The 21,233-nt window shown below is 45.4% G+C and overlaps 1 protein-coding gene across 6 annotated transcripts in view; it reads right to left on the bottom strand.

The window, feature by feature from the left end:
- Nucleotides 1-21,233, bottom strand: part of CHERP (calcium homeostasis endoplasmic reticulum protein) — a 127,201-nt gene that overhangs the window by 74,480 nt on the left and 31,488 nt on the right. For all 6 annotated transcript variants that reach the window (XM_078670592.1, XM_078670595.1, XM_078670593.1 and 3 more), the window contains exon 3: nt 15,620-15,801. In XM_078670592.1, the coding sequence (XP_078526718.1) occupies nt 15,620-15,801 (182 nt within the window). The remainder of the gene's footprint in view (nt 1-15,619; nt 15,802-21,233) is intronic.

Genomic DNA, 21,233 nt, shown 5'->3' with positions numbered 1-21,233 from the left:
TACTTCAACATTTTTGTCCCAATAATCAAAACCAAATGTATTCATTTGTTCAAAAAATGAGTCCGAATATATCAATTTTGTGTTTGTAAGCATGGTTTTTGTTCCTGTCTTATTTGACAATTTGAAATAAAATGTTTCAGCATTACTTGTGTTGAACCCTGAAAAGTATGAATATTTGTCATAAAAGGTTCTTGAGCTTCCTTTTGGAGGGGTTGCACAATGTTCCCATTGATTATAATTTAAAACATTTCTAGGTTGTGCTGATTTATGTAAAAAATGGTTACCATAGTGGTTGTAGCAGTACATACTATCATAATTAGACGAACCCTGCAAATAATCATGTTTGGTAAATTTAGCAGACATCACTAGATCAGACATCATGTTATTAATACTTTCAAAGTCCCAATCATCAGCAAATGAGTTTGGTTTTACAAAGTCACTCAACGAGATCTTGATTTGGTGTGGATATTTGAGGATCTCTACCGGACCATAAATTTCATAGTCAGTATTGTCCCATGCTACCCCACCCGGTATAGGATTGGCTGTGAAATTGACTGAAGAAAGTTCTCTTTTCTTGACGTGTGAAGACGTGTGTGGCTTGAGGATCAAGTTGATTTTCTGGCTTGCTGTGTCCATTTTAGCATATTTTCCCTCAATGAAGCGTCCCAAACATAGTATCATGATGAGCCAAAGTATCAGGATAAATACATCAAATGACACCCAAAATTCAATCCACGGAGAAATCAGATAGGTTTCTTTCAGCTGTTTCAAAAGTTCCTTAGCTTTATCTTTAAAAGTTTTTGTTGATGGCTGTGTCTTTGATTCACTTAGATCTTCAGAAGAATCTTCAAAGTTGATGAAGTAGCCGGATGCCGTTCTGTCTATTGTTCCAATTGCTTCAGGATTACTGTTTCTTGCAGCTTCAGCATATTCATTTGTTACTTCATTGTAGGTTGGTGTGTCTCTACTAAATGTTTTTATTTGGGTTTTCAGAGGTGTGAGTTCCATTGCATTGTTGCATAGTCCTTGTTGTTGTTCTGTAGGCGTTTCGAATGTGATTAGCCTTTTAGTTAGCACCCCTGTACTTGTAGCAAACCTTGGTGTTCTACTACTTATCGGGAGTCCACTTGGCCTACTGTTTGTTATCGGCCACATGATTGTGGTTTTACCAGGTCGATGGATACAACTCGGTTCTCCTTTTTACCAGCAAGCGGCGGTAGTACAACTGATCTTGTCCCGTTGATGGACAAGACAGGAACTGCTTTTCTGTAAGAAGGCCCAAATTCCTTCTTTACCGCGATCTTTTCTCTGACTAGATCCCCGACTTTTGGAATCCAGACAGGTCTTGCTGGGACAGGTGGTGGTTCTTCAGTGGTTGTTGGCTGCTGTTTCAACTTTATGTTGCTCAGGTCTTTTCTTGTTTCGTTTAAGTCCTGTAAAATAGCCAAACGATCTTTGATATCAAAGCTTTTTTCTTTTACCACTGAAGTCTGACTGTCAAGATCTAAGACTAGCATCCTAGTTCCAAACAGTAATTCGTACGGACTGAATCCCCTCAGAGAATTTCTTGGCAAGTTGTTTAGACTACGTTGGACACTTATTAGATGTTTGACCCACCCAGCTCCCGAACCTAATACCTTTGCTGTTATAGATTGCTTTATGTCTTGGTTTTTTCTTTACACCGTCCCGTATCCCTCAGGAAGGAAGTGAGAAGAATCCCGCTTCGCTATGCTCATTTGGCCGTGCTTTCCCACAAGCTTGAGTGCTAAAGTGAAAACATTGGTCAAACGTAGCATGCTCCTAGCGTGTATGCCATTTAGACTCGCAAATCTTGTATAACAGTCCCGACGTCAGCCGAGTGCCGGGGTCTACATTTATAAGTGGAAACTAGTCTTTATTTGTTAATGGGACGCATTATTTACACTTGTTTCCCTGATTATTGTTTAGCCCTTATTGAGTGAAACGCCATGGTATTACCCCGTTCCTCTCGCCGCTGCGATCTCTGTTGCAGCCCGGGCATTTTTTTACAAAGATGTGATGATGCAGGCTCATGCCTGGCCACCAGTACACTGATTGTAGTTCTTCCAGAGAATCTTTTAGTTTGAGGTGTCTGAGACCCTCGCCCATATGTGCGTCTGCTATTAACAAAGTTCTCCTGTCCTTGTTTGGAATTACTCTATCCCCCACTCCAGGGATTCGAGCAAAAGGAACGGAGTTCGCATCGATTATGTATGTATATTTGAGTGGGTAACTGATCGGTAACGCTGAGCAGTCGCCTTTTGATGACGTTTTCACCGCCAGCATTGTTTCACCGTCAATGTATTTTACTGCACGCTTTTTTCTAGCTACGGAAGCCGATTCAGTTGCTACCGCTGTGGCTTTCTCAGCCAATGAATTCCCTGCAACGTGAACGCCATCACGCTGATGACTCAGTGAGTGTATCACGTGAGTCTTTGGTAGTTCTTTTTTTAACAGAACTATTTGTTCCCAAAGCAGTTTTTGTTTTATTGTTGCACCTGTGTCATCTTTGTAACCGTTTTGAATCCATTTCTGTAAATCGCTGTTATATGATTTGACGCAGTAATATGAATCGGACACTATGAGTGTCGGGAATTCGCGATCTGCATTATCTAGCGCCATTTTCAATGCTATTATTTCAGTCTGTTGTTCTGAATTAGTTTCTACTGAGTGTGTTTTTGTTAATAGAGGTCTTAGTTTACCTCCGCGCCACACTTCTTTTGTAATCTCACATGTGGGGTTGTATGCTTGTTCTCCCCAAACGGGGGGTTGAGCATGTCCGTCTGTATAGATTACACAAGCGTACTGTCGTAAGGGCAGAATGTCGATTGGCAGAGGGAATGTTCTTTCATATTCTAGATATTTTAGTTCCTTTAGTTCCGGATCAAAGTAGTATTTTACTTTGTCCATTGTAATGGAATTCACCCATTGTATCCATTCCGGATTCAATGCTGTTGTTGGTAAATTACACGGGGTTGTTAATGCCTCAAAGGCTGATTCTGCTGTTCTGACTGTGATGTGTCTACCGTCAGCTTTATCTTTTTCTCTAGCTATTGCGGTTTGAACTGCATGAACAATGTTTTCTTTAATGCTGAATTTCTTTTCAGCTTCTGTGTACAAGTGTGATTTGAATGCAATTGGTACCTTTTCTCCCTCATTAGAGGTCAGGTATGTGAATCCGCATCTTCCTGGGATGACTCGAATCACAAGGTTGCGTGTGTTATCACGTGTTTCTAATTTTGTTTTAACTAACATATCTGTTTGTAAGGACCTCAGAATTTCTGTGTGTTTTTGAGTCCAATTTGATTTTTTTAAATCTGGTTTTATTAGATCATAAAGGGGTTTGACCCTTTCTGCGTAGTTTGCAATGTATGTTCTTCCGAAGTTTAGGAAGCCTAGAATTGACTGTAGGTTTTTTAGTGTTCTAGGTGCTTGGAGTACGGCACATTTCTCTAGGAAATTGTCAGCCAGACTTTTGCCTTCACTTGATAATTCATATCCTAAGAACAGGACTGTTAGATGGGAAATTCTAGATTTTTTAAAGTTGAATTTGTAACCCTCTGCTGCGAACCCAAGTATTATGGTGTTCACTCTCTTCAAGTGAGTATCCAAGTCATCGTCTGTTAGGTATATGTCATCGACATAAGATAATGCTTCGTCATCATATGTTTGTAGTAACTCTGTTACCCTCGCTGAGAATACTCCTGGGCTGTTCTTGTACCCCTGGGGTAACCGACAGAATTCTTTTTGAGCGCCATTTATTGAGAACGCTGATAAGTATCTGCTCTCTGGTGCTATATTTTGACAAAAGAATCCATTAGAGATGTCTAATGTTTTATATTTTTTGCGCACTATGTTATTCATTAGTGCAGCACTATGCGAGTTTTGTACTGCAAAAGTTTTGCAACACAAGTTAAGGTGTCTGTAATCCAAAACTAGACGATATGAATTGTCTGGTTTGGAGACAGGAAACAAAGGGTTGTTCATTTGTGAGGTGCAAGTTTCAATCACCCCCTGGTATTCTAGTTGATCTAGAATTTCTTTTACCTGTTTTTTAGCTTCTTGCTTGATTGGATACTGCCTTTGTGCAGTAGGTTGTGATTTTAACTGGATTTTGTGAGGAGGAGAGTCCTCATCCCATCCTACATGATTTTTATATAAAGCAGGAGCTTGAGCTACTGCCCACTTTCTTGCAAGTGTATATTTTTTATGAATTGGAATATGATTTGAGAAGGCAGGCATAATTATTTCTTCGCCATGTGGGCACTCCCTGACGAACTCTGGTGGCCAGTCTTTTTCAGCTAGAAGGATGTCATAGCCCTCGGAGAGATTATCCCAAAAAAGGCCCCTTATTTTTAGGTCTCGCCTGTCGATGCGCATGCGCATCGAGCTTGCGAGCCTATTGCGGCTTAAACAACCTTTAACTAAGAAGCAAGGAATCGTGGCGATTCCTTGCAGTGCCCGTGACTTTTAAGCTCAATGCGCATGTGCATTGAGCTTAAAAGCGCGTGCACATCAGTTCCCTCAGCCGCAATCGCCGTCTGTTCCCTCAGCCGCATTCCTCCCGACACCTTTTGAAGTGAAGCTTAGCTTCACTTCAAAGGCCCCGGCTTCTTCACACCCACATGCCGCTCTCCCCGCTCCGCCCCCTCCCCTGCCCGCCGTGTGCATTTCTCCTCCACCCCCTCCCCACAGCAATGCCCTCCGTCTTGTTTGTTAATTTCCTCCAACTGCCCATCTCCTTTCAATACGTTTCCATTTAATCGCCTACCTCTCGATGTCCCTCATCCTCATCTCAAGTCATCTATCACTCCAGCTATCTCCTCTTACACGTTATACGAATATCTCTCTCTTCACCTCCGTCCCACGATCTCTCATCTCTCTTCCTTTCACCCTCTAATCACGATCGTCTATTCTGTTGCTCTCCCCTCGCTAGCCCTCTCCCCCACCTATTAATCTTTTCTGTTTTCTACGCATTTTCACCCTCTTACGTCTTCCTTTTCTCCCTCGTGCTTCCTTCATCTTTCCTTCTCTAACCATTTTCCTCGTCCGCCTCCCGCCATCTCTATACACCTCTCCCCTTCTGTGACCGTCACTCTCCTTCCCTGCATCTCCGTCGCTCTAAGCACCCCTATATCTCAGCCCTCTTACCCCCGTCGCACCTATTTAATCTCTAACTTCTGTCATGTCTCCCCAGTACCCATCTACTCCTGTTGGGTCACCTCGTGCTCTTCTCCTCTGTCCCACATGTCCTTTCATTTTCCCTCTCGCAATCCCATTTTACAGCTGCTCTTCTGATGTGTTCTCTCCATTGCTGCATGTTTCCTCTTTCTACTTTTTCCTATTGTCTGTTTCCCTACCCTTGCTCTCCCCAGCCCCCGCCTCCATTTGTCTCCGCTCACTCTCTATCCATTTCTCTGCACGTTTCCATCTCCCGGTTAAATAATATTTTATTGGCAAGACAAATCAGCTAGACATTCACGGAAGAGAACAGGACGAGCTGCCAGCCCTCCAGCCCTCGACCCTGTTCAATATGCCCTGTTCAGTGACGAGGGAAGGCACATGCTGAGGTGCCATTTCTGACAGGGTGGAAATAAGCCGTTCTGCAGGCCTGTGCGCGTTTCCCTCAGGGGAAAGAGTCCGAGTTTTTGTGCCGCGCTATGTTGCCGTTTGTGGGAGACGTTCGCTTGCTGTGGAGCACGATGCCATGGTGTAAATCTACATGATGTCACCCCGTCCTTCCGAATCCCCCCCCCTCACCAGTTTCTCACAACTCAGGGATAGTCGTAGAAATTGAGTTCAAGGGGTACCCCAGCCTGTCCCAGCCTCCCCCTGCAGGAGCCTGCGCTACGCCCCTGGCTCCATACGATTTTTTTGCTACTCGCAATCACTCAACCTCACTCACTCTCAACCCCTCACCCTCACTCACCCTCAACACCTCACCCTCACCCTCACTCACCCTCAACCGTTCACCCTCAACCCCTCACTCACCCTCACTCTCACTCAACCCCTCTGCCTCACCCTCACTCACCCTCAACACCTCACCCTCAACCTCACTCACTCTCAACCCCTCACCCTCACTCACCCTCAACACCTCACCCTCACTCACCCTCAACCGTTCACCCTCAACCCCTCACTCACCCTCACTCTCACTCACCCTCACTTACCCTCAACCCCTCTGCCTCACCCTCACTCACCCTCACTTACCCTCAACCCCTCAGCCTCACCCTCACTCACCCTCAACCCCTCACCCTCACTCACCCTCAACCCCTCACCCTCACTCACCCTCAACCCCTCACCCTCACTCACCCTCAACCCCTCACCCTCACTCACCCTCAACCCCTCACCCTCACCCTCACTCACCCTCACTCACCCTCACCCACACTCACTCACCCTCACTCACCCTCACCCACACTCACTCACACTCACTCACCCCCACCCTCACTCACACTCACTCACCCTCACTCACCCTCACCCACACTCACCCTCACCCACACTCACCCTCACCCACACTCACCCTCACCCTCAACACCTCACCCTCAACACCTCACCCTCACTCACCCTCAACCCCTCACCCTCACCCTCAATCAGCCTCAACCCCTTACCCTCAATCACCCTCACCCTCACTCAGCCTCAACCCCTCATCCTCACTCACCCTAACCCCTCACCCTCACTCACCCTCAACCCCTCATCCTCACTCACCCTAACCCCTCACCCTCACTCACCCTCAACCCCTCACCCTCACTCACCCTCAACCCCTCACCCTCACTCACCCTCACTCAGCCTCACCCTCACTCACCCTCACCCTCACTCACCCTCACCCACACTCACCCTCACCCACACTCACCCTCAACGCCTCACCCTCACTCACTCTCAACCCCCCACCCTCACTCACCCTCAACACCTCACCCTCACCCTCACTCACCCTCAACCGTTCACCCTCAACCCCTCACTCACCCTCACTCTCTCACCCTCACTTACCCTCAACCCCTCAGCCTCACCCTCACTCAACCTCACCCTCAACCCCTCACCCTCACTCATCCTCACCCTCACTCACCCACAACCCCTCACACTCACTCACCCTCACCCTCACTCACCCTCAACTCCTCACCCTCACTCACCCTCAACACCTCAGCCTCACCCTCAACGCCTCACCCTCAACGCCTCACCCTCAACGCCTCACCCTCAACACCTCACCCTCAACACCTCACCCTCACTCACCCTCACCCTCAACACCTCACCCTCAACACCTCACCCTCAACACCTCACCCTCAACACCTCACCCTCATCCCCTCACTCACCCTCACAACACATATTGTGTTACAATAGATGTCACATTTGCGGAAGATAAAACTATCTAGAGATGTAGCATAACGACCAGAGCTGCCATATAAGTCACGTAAATACTAAACATGTTGCATTCCAAATGCTATAGGTGTCACATTTGCAAAAGTTATAACTATTGGCACTGTAAATGACAAAGCCATCAATATAGCAATTTTAACATCGCAAAAAAAAAAAATGATGTCATTTACAAGACCAATAACTACAACTTTTCTAATGCGATACTTATTGCATTCCAACACCACTCATCCACGCAACGCCACTCACACACGCAACGCCACTCACACACGCAACGCCACTCACACACGCAACGCCACTCACACACGCAACGCCACTCACACACGCAACGCCACTCACACACGCAACGCCACTCACACACGCTACGCCACTCACATACGCAACGCCACTCACACACGCAACGCCACTCACACACGCAACGCCACTCACACACGCCACTCATCCACGCAACGCCACTCATCCACGCAACGCTACTCATCCACGCAACGCCACTCATCCACGCAACGCCACTCTTCCATTTGCAAAAAGAAAAATGTCTAACTATTCTATTGCGAGACCTATTGCATTTCCAATGCTTGTTCTAGTCTTATCCCCTTCTATACGTAAAGTTATTTCATATATTTTGTGAGGTTTTCTAACTCTGGTGTCTGCAGTTTCCACCTGAATGTATTCATTCGTGTCCACTGTCTCCAGATGATTCATAAGGACTTTGCGTGCTATGCTCACTTCTGCTGCGCTGTCTAGCATTGTCTGAGCCCACTCTCCGTTTTTCAGCTGTGTCCTCAGTATTCTCGGCATTGTTGAATACTTTAATGCTGGCTACCTTCTTTTTTGGAAACTGTAATTTTTTATTTGGATGAGCAGGTTCCTTGTCTTTGGACTTGACGTGCCCTTCCCTGGGTTCCGATCGTCCTCTTCTTTCGGATTTCTGCGAGGAAGTCTGAAAAGATTGAGAGGGACGTGTATCAAAATCTTGATATCTATCCGGTTTCTTTATGTTATCCCTATTTCTAAGGTTGTATTTTTTCACAGAGGGCTCCCTTTGGGGAGACTTGGGTCCTTGGTCCGGAGATCTTTCTCTCCGCCGAGGAGACCTTCCTCTGGACTGGAATCTCTTTTCTTTTGGATTGGATTGTTTGTTTCCATCCCAGTTCTTCTTTTGACTGTTTAAATTATTTTTAATAAATATTTTTTCAGGACTTTCAATTAGTTGGGGCTTCACTGGTATTCCACCCAAACTATCTCTACCTAGTTCTTCATAGGATTTTTCTATAATTCTGGCAATTTCAGCTGGTTGGTCTGCTATATCTGTCTCTTTTAACCTCTGGCGGATCGCCACATTCGCTGCTTCTCCTTTTATATTGGCTAGTAATATTGCTGAGACCTGCTTGAAGTCTTTTAGTAATTTCATACCAAGAGTTAAGCAGGTTCTGGACCGTATTCGTCTTGAATTTGTTTTAGCACATCTGGTATTACTGACATGGATGGAACTCCATGTGTTTTTGTGTAAATGGAAGCAAAGACTGTACCCCAAGTGTCACAGTCCTCCACGTGTGGTGCGATTCCCATTGGAAGACAGATAGTCAGAATCCTGTGTTTATCCACAGGGGTGGTGTCTGGAAACACCGCCTCTATTTGGGTGATTTTTTGTGCTAACCAGAATGGTATTTGTTCCAGTTTAGCTGGTACTTTACCTAGGCAGGACTGTATGTTCTGTGGTGTAATTTTATTTGTGTTCCCCTGATGAGGGGTCAGCTGTGGGATTTTAACTACAGGTTGGATGGTTGAAGTCCGCATTATATATTGGACTAGTTGTCTATATATTTTAATTAATTGTTTTAGTTGTACTAAAACATCTGCTGCAGACATTCTTTCGATGTCTGGATGTGGTGTGTATCCGGCTAGGACCGGCCACGTTGTTCCTGGTCTACCTAGTGGACCGAGCCTGGTGATGTGATTATTATGTTTTAGGGCGCCATTAAACAAGAGCAGATGCTCTTGGAATTTGAGTGGTACTTCCACTTCCTCGAAAGGAGTGTAGGTATCCGGTGGTTCCTCTGTTTTATAACAGTGGAACTCCTTTGTTACAGCATTTGCTGCTGGAAAGTTTATCCATGAATAGAATACCTCTGTCTGCCGATATTCGTGTGCCTCAATTACGAATATGACTGTACCACCTCTTGGTGTCAGCCCATTTTCTATAAGTTTTAACGTTATAGATCTTCTTATGTTGACCGGGATGAGTATTATATCCGGGTCTGCTTCTTGCATAGTATTATCAGCTGCTATTACTTCAGCTGCTACTCTAGCTCTCTCTCTTTCATCATCACTATCTGGCATTTTACTGTCAGGATGGTTATTCTGTTTGTTTGCAGATCAGGTTTCTTATGGAAACAAAGATGAGATGCACAATATTTTGGAACAGTGTATCCTTCAACGTTGATTGAACCAAGAACCAATCACTAGGAGTTCCCTCCTGCGAGGTTTGGCGGACTTTACCTCTCACCCACTCCAGACGTCTTTGGAGTATTATGGGAAAAAGGGGTCTGAGTGAAAAAGCACGACTGAGTTACTCTAAAGTCTTGCGTTAGTTTTATCGCCTATCCAAACACGTTGGGCGCCATGTAGTGTAGTTCCTATTATCCCAATAGGCTCTGCGCATTGGAATAATACCTCCAATAGTATAGACCTAGACCAGACGTTAACTAGGTCTTCTACTGTCGATATTAGACTTAAAGTTTTGGGTTTGCCAGCTAGCTCAGAGTTCACTAGAAACTTTCTCGAATAGGCAAGGAGGAGTTGAACCTCCCTGGATAGACAAGAAGGGATTTAGTTTCTGACAACCATAGAACATGACAACTTTGCTCTCCCCTAATCAAGAGTGTATCTCTAGAGTCGTGTGAAAACAAAAGACAACTTATTTTACTCAGTCAGTACGTGCATTCTTAGTTTCACCAGATTGTAGAGAAAAGGAAGAGACGGGCGTGTTCAATAAAAGATGTTATTTATTGATCAGTCTCTTTTCTCGTACAAGAGAAATGAATCAATATTATTGCAATACTTATGGTTAAGTAAAGTGCATACAATAAAAGCAGAAGTATAAAATAATACTGTAAAAACATTTATATGGTTTCTAAGCCATATAGTGGTTTAAAATGGATAAAATAGATACATACATATAAACATTTGACTAATCGTACTCAACTGGTGCTTCTAACCACGCCTACCCCAGTGTACCTGACCTAAGCCTAATACGTGGGCGGGGATAGAAAGTAGCAGTCTAAGTTAAGTTTGTTTTGCCAAGTGACTGATTCAAGAATTCTCTGCAAGGGGTTATTCAGTTCCGTACCTGAGGTCTAGGATGGTTGAGGGATAGTATCTCTCGTCTGAGGTCTCGATATTCCAAGCTGCCTGCGAGGGCTGCTCGGAAGTGCCGGAGCTGGATTTCTCGGCAGGAGAAAGCAGCGTCTCGTTCTCAGCGCGTCAGGAAGGCGGGGCAGCGCCGGGGGCTTCGCTCTCTGCTGGGCTTCGGCAAGTCTCGCTGCTCCGATCTCGTCACCACCGCGTGTGTTTGCTTAAGGCAATATCGGTAATATTTATACCTGTAAGGTGCCGAGATTGACGTAAGTATGGACATAGATACGTCAATAAGGATGTCATACGAGCTGGTCGTTAGCGCATTCTTTTACTAAAGTTCTCGGTGAAATCGAAACAATGGCCGCAGGGTTTTTCCCAGGTTGTCATAGGTTTGATTTGTTTTGAGAACTCCGTATGCCTTATCAGGGGCTGGAGGAATATTGCTTGCCTAATTAGATGGCAAGCGTTATGACCTAATCAGATAACGCGCTCCTGTGCCGTGGTCTGGCGTAATCAGATAACGGTTTCTGCATCATGGGATGGCTGCTAGTTAACTCGTTAACCAGAATAGGGTCAGGAATAGGGGGATCGATACAGAACCTATAGGAATACATGTAATATAATATTAGCTGTGGAAAGCGGTAAATGCAGTGAGATAGACTTATGTAAGGTCTGACCTATGTAAGACCAATAATCTTTAACCAATGGACACGTGCAAAGAATATGAATATCACATCCAGAAGCATTACATCTCCAACAATTGGAATGCAGTAACAAGCCTGCCTTATGTAATCTAACCGGAGACCAATGCCAGTCATGTAGAATTTTAAATAAGCAAAACTTTAAACAAGCTTCTCGAGCTCTCTTATCTAACCCATCTAGTATATTCATCCATTCCATACCTGAAAAAGAAGTCTGTAAACGTGTTTGCCATTTATGTCGGAGAGCGTAGGGTAATGGGTGTGAAAATAATTGAGATGTAATTGTTTTGTAGAGACCTGAAATGACACCTTTATGTTTGCCCCAAATTTGTAAATAAAACACTATTGGTGATATAGATAATGACCAAGGTGTGGAACCAAGAACTTGGAGAAGAAATTTTCTACGTTGATCGTATTTGGCATGCTGCAGCAGGGGTAAGTTGAATTCATCCATTAACTGTGATAGAGGTTTAAGATCCCCGTCATGGAGAAATTGATCTAGTGTGAGAATGCCTGCCGATTTCCATTGAGGCCATAGAAAGCTTCTACCGTTAATGCCATATCTTACGGATTGCAGACAATAGGGGGTTGCATGGATCTATGGGGCTTGAACCAGATCCATATAAAACTGCAAGACCATTTGTTGCTGAGAGAAGAGGACGCTCAACATGGACCCAATGTGGTGTATTTAAATTATCTGGGAGCATGTAGGAGAACTGAGATGAATGCAAGGCAATGGTATAATGTTCAATGGAAATCAAACAAGTTCAACACTTAACTGACTGGAGTTTCAGTGCTATGGGTTATTATGCATAATATTTTTTGCAGACATAGCGGAGATTAAACACTGAGAAGAGCCTACAGCCACATTAAACTGCGATATCCTGATGAAGGCTATACTTAAAGAAACCAAAACTATGTCCATGGTCCATAACCAGTGGAAAGTTGGCTATAAGAAGATTAATCAACTGATGTATACTTTGACAAACTGAAGTAAAATAACAGACCCCATGAGCTCTGGAGGTTTCTCTGTGAAAAGCAAGTTTTATTAGTCTATGAATGATAGCATGAGTGTTTTTATTTAAAAATGCTTTACTGCGATTCATTTTCTAACAATGAATTATGCATTGAGATTAGAGAATTCAATATTTTTTGAGCATAAAGCATTGGTTATCAATGCGTTTTATATAAAAAATACACATACAATAATGATAACTAATAACAGAATATTTAATTGAATTTTGAGTGAATCAGGGTGCAAGATTCAAAATAAAAAAAATAATTTTAGACAATCAAGTCCATTAAAGTGCCATAAAAAAGATTAAAAGAAAAATCATTACATAATCCTAGCCATATTATGTTAAAAATTAATTGTCGAAAACTAGCTTCTCAATCGTACAGGTGCAATCAATTTATGTAGAAAAGATTTTTTAGAGTGCATTTGAATAAAAAAAACTGTGCTGTTTAAAATGTCCATTTTATAACAGCACAAGTTTTAGTTACATAAACAGATAGTTTTCACTCTTGGCAATAAAATTGCAGTGCCTCTTAAGGTAAATGCGCTTTTTAATTACAGCCACATAATTGAAGCACATCATTAATAGACAGATAATAAAAATCTTTAAGAATTGAAACAAATGAGCTAATTATTTCTATTTTCTCTGCGTGTTTTTGAGTTAACAGTGCAGTTGACCTGTGGTCTGAATAAAACAAGTTATCAACAAAAGACTTTATGGCTGTACAATTTGTAACGGACTCTAAATGCTCTCCCTGGGACGCTGCAGCCTTTAGATTGATGGTTGTTTCTCTAATGATTTGTCTGCTATGTCGAACATTTTTATAACATTTGGAAATAGCCTGCGCTGGGCAATAATCAAAAGATAATTAACAGCTGCCGGAAGTGTCCGTGACTCCTCTTTAATCAGTAGATGCCGGAGAAATCTTGGTGATCCTCGACCAGAGTAGGACAGATGCAGAGCAGGTGTGATAAAGATTCCTGAAACAGGCCACATAGTCGGCATGTTTCAGTGTCCGGCTGACATGCCCATGGGGGTAGTAAATCTAATGATGAAAAGTAGCCCATCCGGAGTTGGAAGAATTTTACTTTACAATATGGTTAAAACGGTTCCATGGTGTATTTTTGAGGCCCTCTTCTGGCATAGTTGGTAAGAATTAAAACAGCATGTTTTCTTTTGGCGGAAACCTAGTGATCTGATGCAAAGATTTCATTTTTACCTTTCTGTTCAAGGCTGCTTTGAATTGTGGATGCAGCAATTTTAAGTTACACAGATCTGCTGCACCTATTAGCTCCAGTGCGTCAGAAAGGCCATAGGCCGAAACGTTTGATTGACATGAGCTATTTCGAACAAAACTTACAGCCAAATGAGATTTTTCAGCGATCCTGGCTCTGCTACACATGCTGAATGCATGTACTTTAGAATACATACCTTCTGAGTAATTAGTTTGTCACTTAATGCAAATTCCATCCTAATCTGGGCTGGAGATGCGTTATGCTGTAATATGAATAGTGATCTAAATACTGTACTCTGAGCTGTTCAGGAAGGCACCCAATTTCCCTGGGAAAGCCTCTGTCCCGTATGCCAGCTTTTAATTAGTTTAGCAGTGACTATTTTCAGCATCGATTCAAAGGAGTACTTTTTCTTTGCTTTTAAAATTTGATTGAAAGGCACATTTTAATTAAGTGAATTTAAGTGTAGCAGGTGACCTCCCTTGTCATCTAGCCAGCATTCCATATTTATTCAAGATAGTCAGACGATGGTTGTTAAGGTACCAATGGCCTAGTTTTATATTTTTCCCAAAAAAATCATGATGTTTTCTTCGTAATGGACTGTCATATCGTTTGCACAGCAGTGATTATATAAAACATCGAACAGTCTTTGAAGCCCCATCTGAGTATGGCTTAAAACAATGATAATGCATAAAGGAGTGAGGTGATATGAGGATTTGCTAATTTTGGTGCATGACTGATTGCTCAGTTTAATGTGAGTACCAAGTCACTCATGTACAAATTAAAAAGAGATGGTGCTAATACGCACCCCTACTTGACGCCTTGTTCAACACTCATTTTATTAGAAACTGCTGTGTGAGATCCCAGTTTTACTCTGGCCCACGTATTATAATATAGCAGCAGAATGCCTCGTAGCAGTGGTTCCAGGATTTGCAAGGCTATAAGTTTGGACCACATTAATTGGCGATTAACCTGGTCGAAAGCCTTGCTATAGTCTATAAAACAACACTAAAAATGATCCTTCTTGATTTGTTTTGCAGCGAGCATCCTTAGGGCCACAAGGTTGTCAATGGTACCAGTTTGCTGCGGTGACATTGTTTCCATTTATCATAGTTGGTCCTGATCCCATATTCAAATAATTTATTATCCAGAAACATTTTGAGCTTTTGTTACGACATGCCAGGAAGAGTTCAGTCTGGAGTGATTCTTCATATTTCTTTTAGCTTGCCAGATTTGTTTTTGGTACTGGCTGCGCATAGTTTCGACTATGATGAGCAAGAGATATCAGGTTGGTATCTTTTGTCTGATATAAATACAAGTACATTTAAGACAGCACTTTTAGAAAATAGTGCCATAAGGAGGAATGCCAGAGTTAAGAAAACCATAATTGTATCTCCTAGCACATTCCATAATTAGCTCGGACTATGTTTACTAGGAGTACCTTGAACAATCTTTTCAACTGAAACCACATGACAATTAAAATATTTAAAAATAAATGCCTGGTTGCTTATTCCAAGATCTGGGCAATCAGACAAACCAAAGAACAATGGAGGAAGAAGCGCAGAAAGTGAAAATGCACACCAAAATATGCAACTAATAGTGGCATAGAGTCCACCAGCTGGTACAACTTCTTCAGAATCTACAGGAAAGTGATAAGGGCATGGTTCCTGCCAGCACCTCTGTGAATGACAGTGAAAATCTAAACGTTGTCAACCAAGTTACATGTGTGATCAGTAACGGTAGGGTGTGCAGCGGCACAATAATCTTAATTAGCACAAAATCAGTATTTCATTACAGATTTCGAGTATGGTACTGTATTAAAAGTGGCATCTATTTCATACGTATTTTACCCCCCCCCCCACCCCCATGTGGTAACTACAGTATCATACTGACAACTCCAGACTTCGGAATACTGGTGTGCTAAAAAGGCTACCTGTTTCGCTGCCTGGAGCTGCTGTTCCTGTTGCTGCAGTGTCCACTGGCTTTGCTGAATGAGCTCTTCTATGGTGCCGTTGCCAGCGTTCGGAATAATAGCCATCGGTGGAGGAATGGCTGGCGGTGGTACAGATGTTATTAGCACGCTGGTTTCCACATCTGGGTTCTGCTTGCATACCACTTGTGTAAAGACAACAAAAGAAGAAATGCAACCAGTAAGCATTAAAAAAAAAACTAAAATGATGGCAAAATGCTTCAATTGTCAGTATATCCTTGAGAGTTTGTATGGGCCTATGCTTAACCAACAAGAGATATTTAGAAGGGGCTTCAGCATAATACATAAGAACTGTGTAGGGAATTAAAAAACATATTTAATACAAAGAATGGAGTAGTTTCTGTCCTGTAACTCCAGTTCTGTAGTAGGGGTATCTCTGTTATAGTCATAATCTAGTGCATAGTCCCGCCCATGTGCGTGGACCCCGGAGCAATCAAAAATAATCTCTTACAGTGTCGAAAAATGCAGAAATGCACAGACACTTAAGAGAGAATTTAAAGACAGATAATGCAGCCTAAAAAAGGCTACACTGTCCAGTACTTCAACTAGAAATTCCACCATAAAATCCACAAAAACAGCAAAGCCTGTACAGATTTCCCTTGCTTCAACAGCAAAATCCCTCAGGAATGATAGAGAGAAGGACCTGGACAGACAAGCCCCATTGGCTGCCATTATGTGGCTCAGAACAGGATACTGTACCTTTAAGAGAACTTTCCAGAACTTCACAGTATCCCAGAATGCCCTGCAGGTCCCAGTTACTTTCAGTTCTTTTTGAAGGCGTAACACGCCAGACCTGTAGCATTCCGTACATGAATATCTCTCTCTCCACCGGGGAGGAGGGCAGGCGCTTATGACTATAACAGAGATACCCCTACTACAGAACTGGAGTTACAGGACAGAAACTACTCCTTCTGTAGTAGGGGATCTCTGTGTATAGTCATAATCTAGTGAATAGTATGGCAAGCCCATCCCCACACCAAGCGGCGGTGGAGAACAAAGAAATTACGCCACTATTGTGCGAACAGATTCCGCAGCGAGGCCTGCCCAACCTGAGCGTCTGCCCTGGCATCAGCGTCCAGGCAGTAATGCTTAGCAAAGGTATGGACCGACTTCCAAGTGGCCGCCTTGCAGATCTCTGCAATGGGAACATTACGGAGCAACGCTGTCGTGGCAGCTTTGCCCCTGGTGGAATGAGCCTTAGGTTTGCCCCCTACGGTCTTATTAGCTTTGTAGTAACACAATTGTATGCAGGACACAATCCACCTCGAGATGGACTGCTTAGAGGTAGCAAGACCCGTCCTGACTGATCCATAATTGATGAACAATTGGTCTGACCTACGAATATCTTTGGTTTTATCCAGATAAAATTTCAGCACCCTCCTAACATCCAGGGAATGCAAAGACCTTTCCGCTGGAGAGGAAGGATTCTGAAAGAACGTAGGTAAAGTTATAGTCTGGTTGATATGAAAATCAGAAACAACCTTGGGAAGAAACTTAGGGTGAGTACGCACAACAACCTTAGCAGCATGAAATACAGTATAAGGTTCTTGGCAACACAACGCCTGAATTTCACTCACCCTGCGGGCCGATGTAATGGCCACGAGGAACGCCGCCTTCCAGGACAGGTGCTGCAAGGAAGCCTTATGAATAGGTTCAAAAGGCTCCTTCATCAACCTGGACAGCACCACATTCAAGTCCCATGAAGGCGAAGGAAGCCTGACAGGAGGGAACACTTTCTTCAAGCCTTCCAAAAAGTCCTTGATCACAGGGATCTGGAAGAAGGAAGTATGTGAAGGGCATTTCCTGTAGGCAGTCAAAGCAGCCAGATGAACCTTAATGGAATGGACATTAAGGCCAGACTGCGCCAGATGAAGTAGATATGGAAGGATGACATCCTCCTTGCATGCCGTAGGGTCATAGTTCTTAGACTTGCACCAGATGCAAAACCTCTTCCACTTGTAAGCATAAGAAGTCCTAGTGGAAGGTCGCTTAGCCTCCTTCAGTATGTCCATACAATCCTCTGGAAGATTCAGATGGCCATATTGCACTATTTCAGGAGCCATGCCGCCAAACTCAAAGACGAGAGGTTGGGGTGCACCATCCGCCCCCCGAACTTCGTGAGAAGGTCCGGCCTGCACGGCAGCTTCATGTGAGGAAGGAGAGACCGGTGAAGCAGGTCCGTGAACCACCACTGTCTGGCCCATTCCGGGGCAATCAGTATCATCCGCGCCCTGGACTGGGACAGCTTGATGAGAACCGTCGGAATCAGGGGAATGGGTGGAAAAGCGTACAGAAAGCTGTTCGACCAGTCGATCCATAACGCGTTCCCCAGCTGGTAGTACCTGGAGGCGAAGTCTCGGCATTTGCTGTTTTCGGCGGTGGCGAACAGATCTACGTCTGGAGTTCCCCACCTTGCGAAGACTTCTCCTAGTACTTTGTCGTTTATGACCCATTCGTGGTTTTCCTGGATCAGCCTGCTCAGTTCGTCTGCCTGAACATTCTGCACACCTGGCAGATGGGTGGCCGTTATCGACAGTCCTCGGGCCAGAAGCCAGTGCCAGATCGCCTGCGCCTCCCGTGACAGAGTGGGGGATCTCGAGCCCCCCTGCTTGTTGAGGTAATACATTGTCGTCGTGTTGTCCGTCTGTACAAGCAGAGAATTGGTCTGAAAGGACGGATGAAAGGCCTTCAGTGCCAAGTGAACAGCTCGGAGTTCCAGGAAATTGATGTGGTACGTGGACTCCGTCGGGGACCACGTCCCTTGAATCTGTAGGTCTTCGGAGTGCGCTCCCCAGCCCTAGAGAGAAGCATCCGTCACGATAGTCTGAGTGGGAATGTCCTTGTGGAAGGGAACCCCTTGGAGGAGATTCTCCGCTGAACACCACCACTGCAGAGACTGAAGAGCATGTAGAGACAGTCGTATCTCGTCGTCCCAAGATCCTCTCCTCTGGTCCCACTGATCCTCCAAGCACTCCTGCAGCAGTCTCATGTGCAGCCGCGCATGTGGCGTCAGGAAGATACAAGAGGCCATCGAGCCCAGTAGAGAAGACACCGTCCTCACAGTAGTAGATGGAGTCGTCAAAAGAGCCTGAGCCTTCCGAAGGAGTGATAACGGTCGCTCCTCCGAAGGAGACACGCTTGCTGACAGCGTATTGATGGAGGCTCCCAAGTACTGAATGCACTGGACCGGAGTCGGGACCGACTTGGACATGTTGATGTGCAACCCCAGCTTGTTCAGCAGAACGCACGTCATCTGGAAGTGTGCTTCTTACGCTTCCGAGAAGGAGGAGGCCTTGATCAACCAATCGTCCAGGTACGGGTAGACAAACACCTTGTTCTTCCTCAGGTGTGCCGCTACCACTGCCATGCACTTCGAGAACATTCTGGGCGCAGACTTCAGCCCGAACGGAAGTACCGTGTACTGATAGTGATTGGTGCCGACTTGAAATCGCAGGAACTTCCTGTGTTTGCATGCAATGGGCACATGGAAGTATGCATCCTGTAGGTCTATGGCACATAGCCAGTCTCCCCGTTGCAACTGAGGATAGATCTGATGCAACGACAGCATGCGAAACTTTTCTCTGCGAATCCACTTGTTTGCCTGTCGCAAGTCCAGAATGGGCCTGAACTCGTTCTTGTCCTTCTTGCGGACCAGAAAGAACCGGGAGTACAGACCTCTTCCTCTTTGAGACAGAGGCACGTCTTCTATCGCCCTTTTCCGTAACAGGATATCGGCCTCCGCCTGGAGCTCGCGCAGCTGATACTGCGAGCTGACCGGGGGAATCGATGGAGGAGGGCTGGTGAACCGAAGACTGTATCCATTGCAAACAATATTCAGCACCCACTTGTCCTGAGTATTTTTTCTCCACTCTGCCAGAAAAAATTGAACGCTTCCCCCCCCACCGGAGCGGGTAACGGACGAAGGGGAAGTAACCGCTCAGGGTCGAGACCCGGCCGGGCCCTTGTTCGCGGTAGAGGACTGCTGTCCACCTCTACCCCTCTGGCGTTTCTGGAAGGGTCTCCGGAACTGCTGCTGTTGTTGCTGCTGCTGTTGTCCCGAAGACTGTCCTCTTCCTTTCCCCTGCGAGCCGAACCGCCGTTGGAACTGGCGGTAGGGTTTCTTGTCATTGGGCTTCTCCAAGCCCACAGCCGTCAGGGTTTCCGCCTCGGCCTTCATCCGGGCCATTTCGTCGTCTGCGTGTTTCCCGAATAGCGTCTCACCGGAAAACGGCAGATTGGCCACTCGTTGTTGCGCCTCAGGCTTGAGTGACGTAAGCCTGAGCCACGCATGGCGGCGTTGGTTGATACCGTGGCAGTAGCCATGTGCGGCCAACAGGGAAATATCCGCCGCGGCGCTCATGGCCTGGTTCGAGACCAGTATCCCTTCCTTGGCGATTTCCATGAAGTCCTCCTTCCTGTCACGCGGGACAAGGTCCGCGAACTGTTCCATGGAATCCCACAGCGCACGGTCGTATCGTCCTAGCAACGCCGAGTCGCTGGAAGCCTTCATAGTAGTGGAAGAAGTCCCACACGCCTTTCTTCCCGCCGAATCAATCCAGCGGCTCTCCTTATCCGGAGGCACGGTGGATGACGGGGAGGTAGAATGTAATTTCCTGGCTGCCGTCACTATCACTGTATCTGGCACTGGGTTCATCCGTAGGAAGGCCGGGTCCGAGTCAGGCGCCCTGTACTTCTTCAGAAGTCTGGATGGAGCTGCCTTCACCACCGCTGGCGTAAGAAAAAGCTCTTCCGCATGTTCGACCAGTCCTGGCACCAACGGCAGTAGAGGGCGAGACAGGTGCTTCTTGTGCAAAGTCTCAAATATCACGGACGTCGTAGGTGTAGGAGCCGTCACCGTGATACCCAACATCGCAACCCCCTCAGGAGAACCTCCTGGAATGTACCGATGTCGTCGATCGGAGACACCCTAGTCTCCGGGGAATCCAACAAAGTAGGCGAATAGGAACGGGTCCTAGAGGTAGTACGGGACCTGGACCTATGCCTCCTATGGCGATGTCTAGATCTCGTGGAGGACCTCTGTCTACTCCTCGATCTGTCTCTCCGCCTGGAGCGCGACCTCGATCTTCTAGGTCTGGGACGTTCCGCCGGTTTCCCCGGGGCGGACGTCTTGGGCTTGGGAGGTTCCTTAGACTTAGGAGTCTTCTTAGGAGGAGTCGGAAGCCTGGGCAACGAGACCGACCTCGGTGGAACCGGAGGCGGCTTGTCTGGCACAGGGGTCCTAGGTCCTGTTTATTTATTTATTTATTTATTTATATTCTTGTAAAGCGCCAGAATAGACCCCCGAAGGGGTATCTCCGCGCTGTTGCTGCAAAGGAAGTGTTCTATAATAGTGTGTCCAGAGGAGGAATGTATACAAGAGAGGCATTAGTTACTGGGATACAAGTATGTTTTTAAGGTTTTCCGGAAAGTCAGGTGACTGGTAAGTGACCTTAATTCTGGGGGCAGAGAGTTCCAGAGTACTGGTCCAGCATGGGCCAGCGCGCGGCCACCTTGTCTGGTCTTCGTCACTCTGGGTACATGCAATAACTGCTGATTA

The sequence above is a fragment of the Lissotriton helveticus genome, chromosome 12 (genome assembly GCF_964261635.1).
Source record: "Lissotriton helveticus chromosome 12, aLisHel1.1, whole genome shotgun sequence".
NCBI lineage: Eukaryota > Metazoa > Chordata > Amphibia > Caudata > Salamandridae > Lissotriton > Lissotriton helveticus.
Note: the sequence above shows the minus strand (reverse complement) of the source record. Positions and strands in the feature narration are given on the sequence as shown.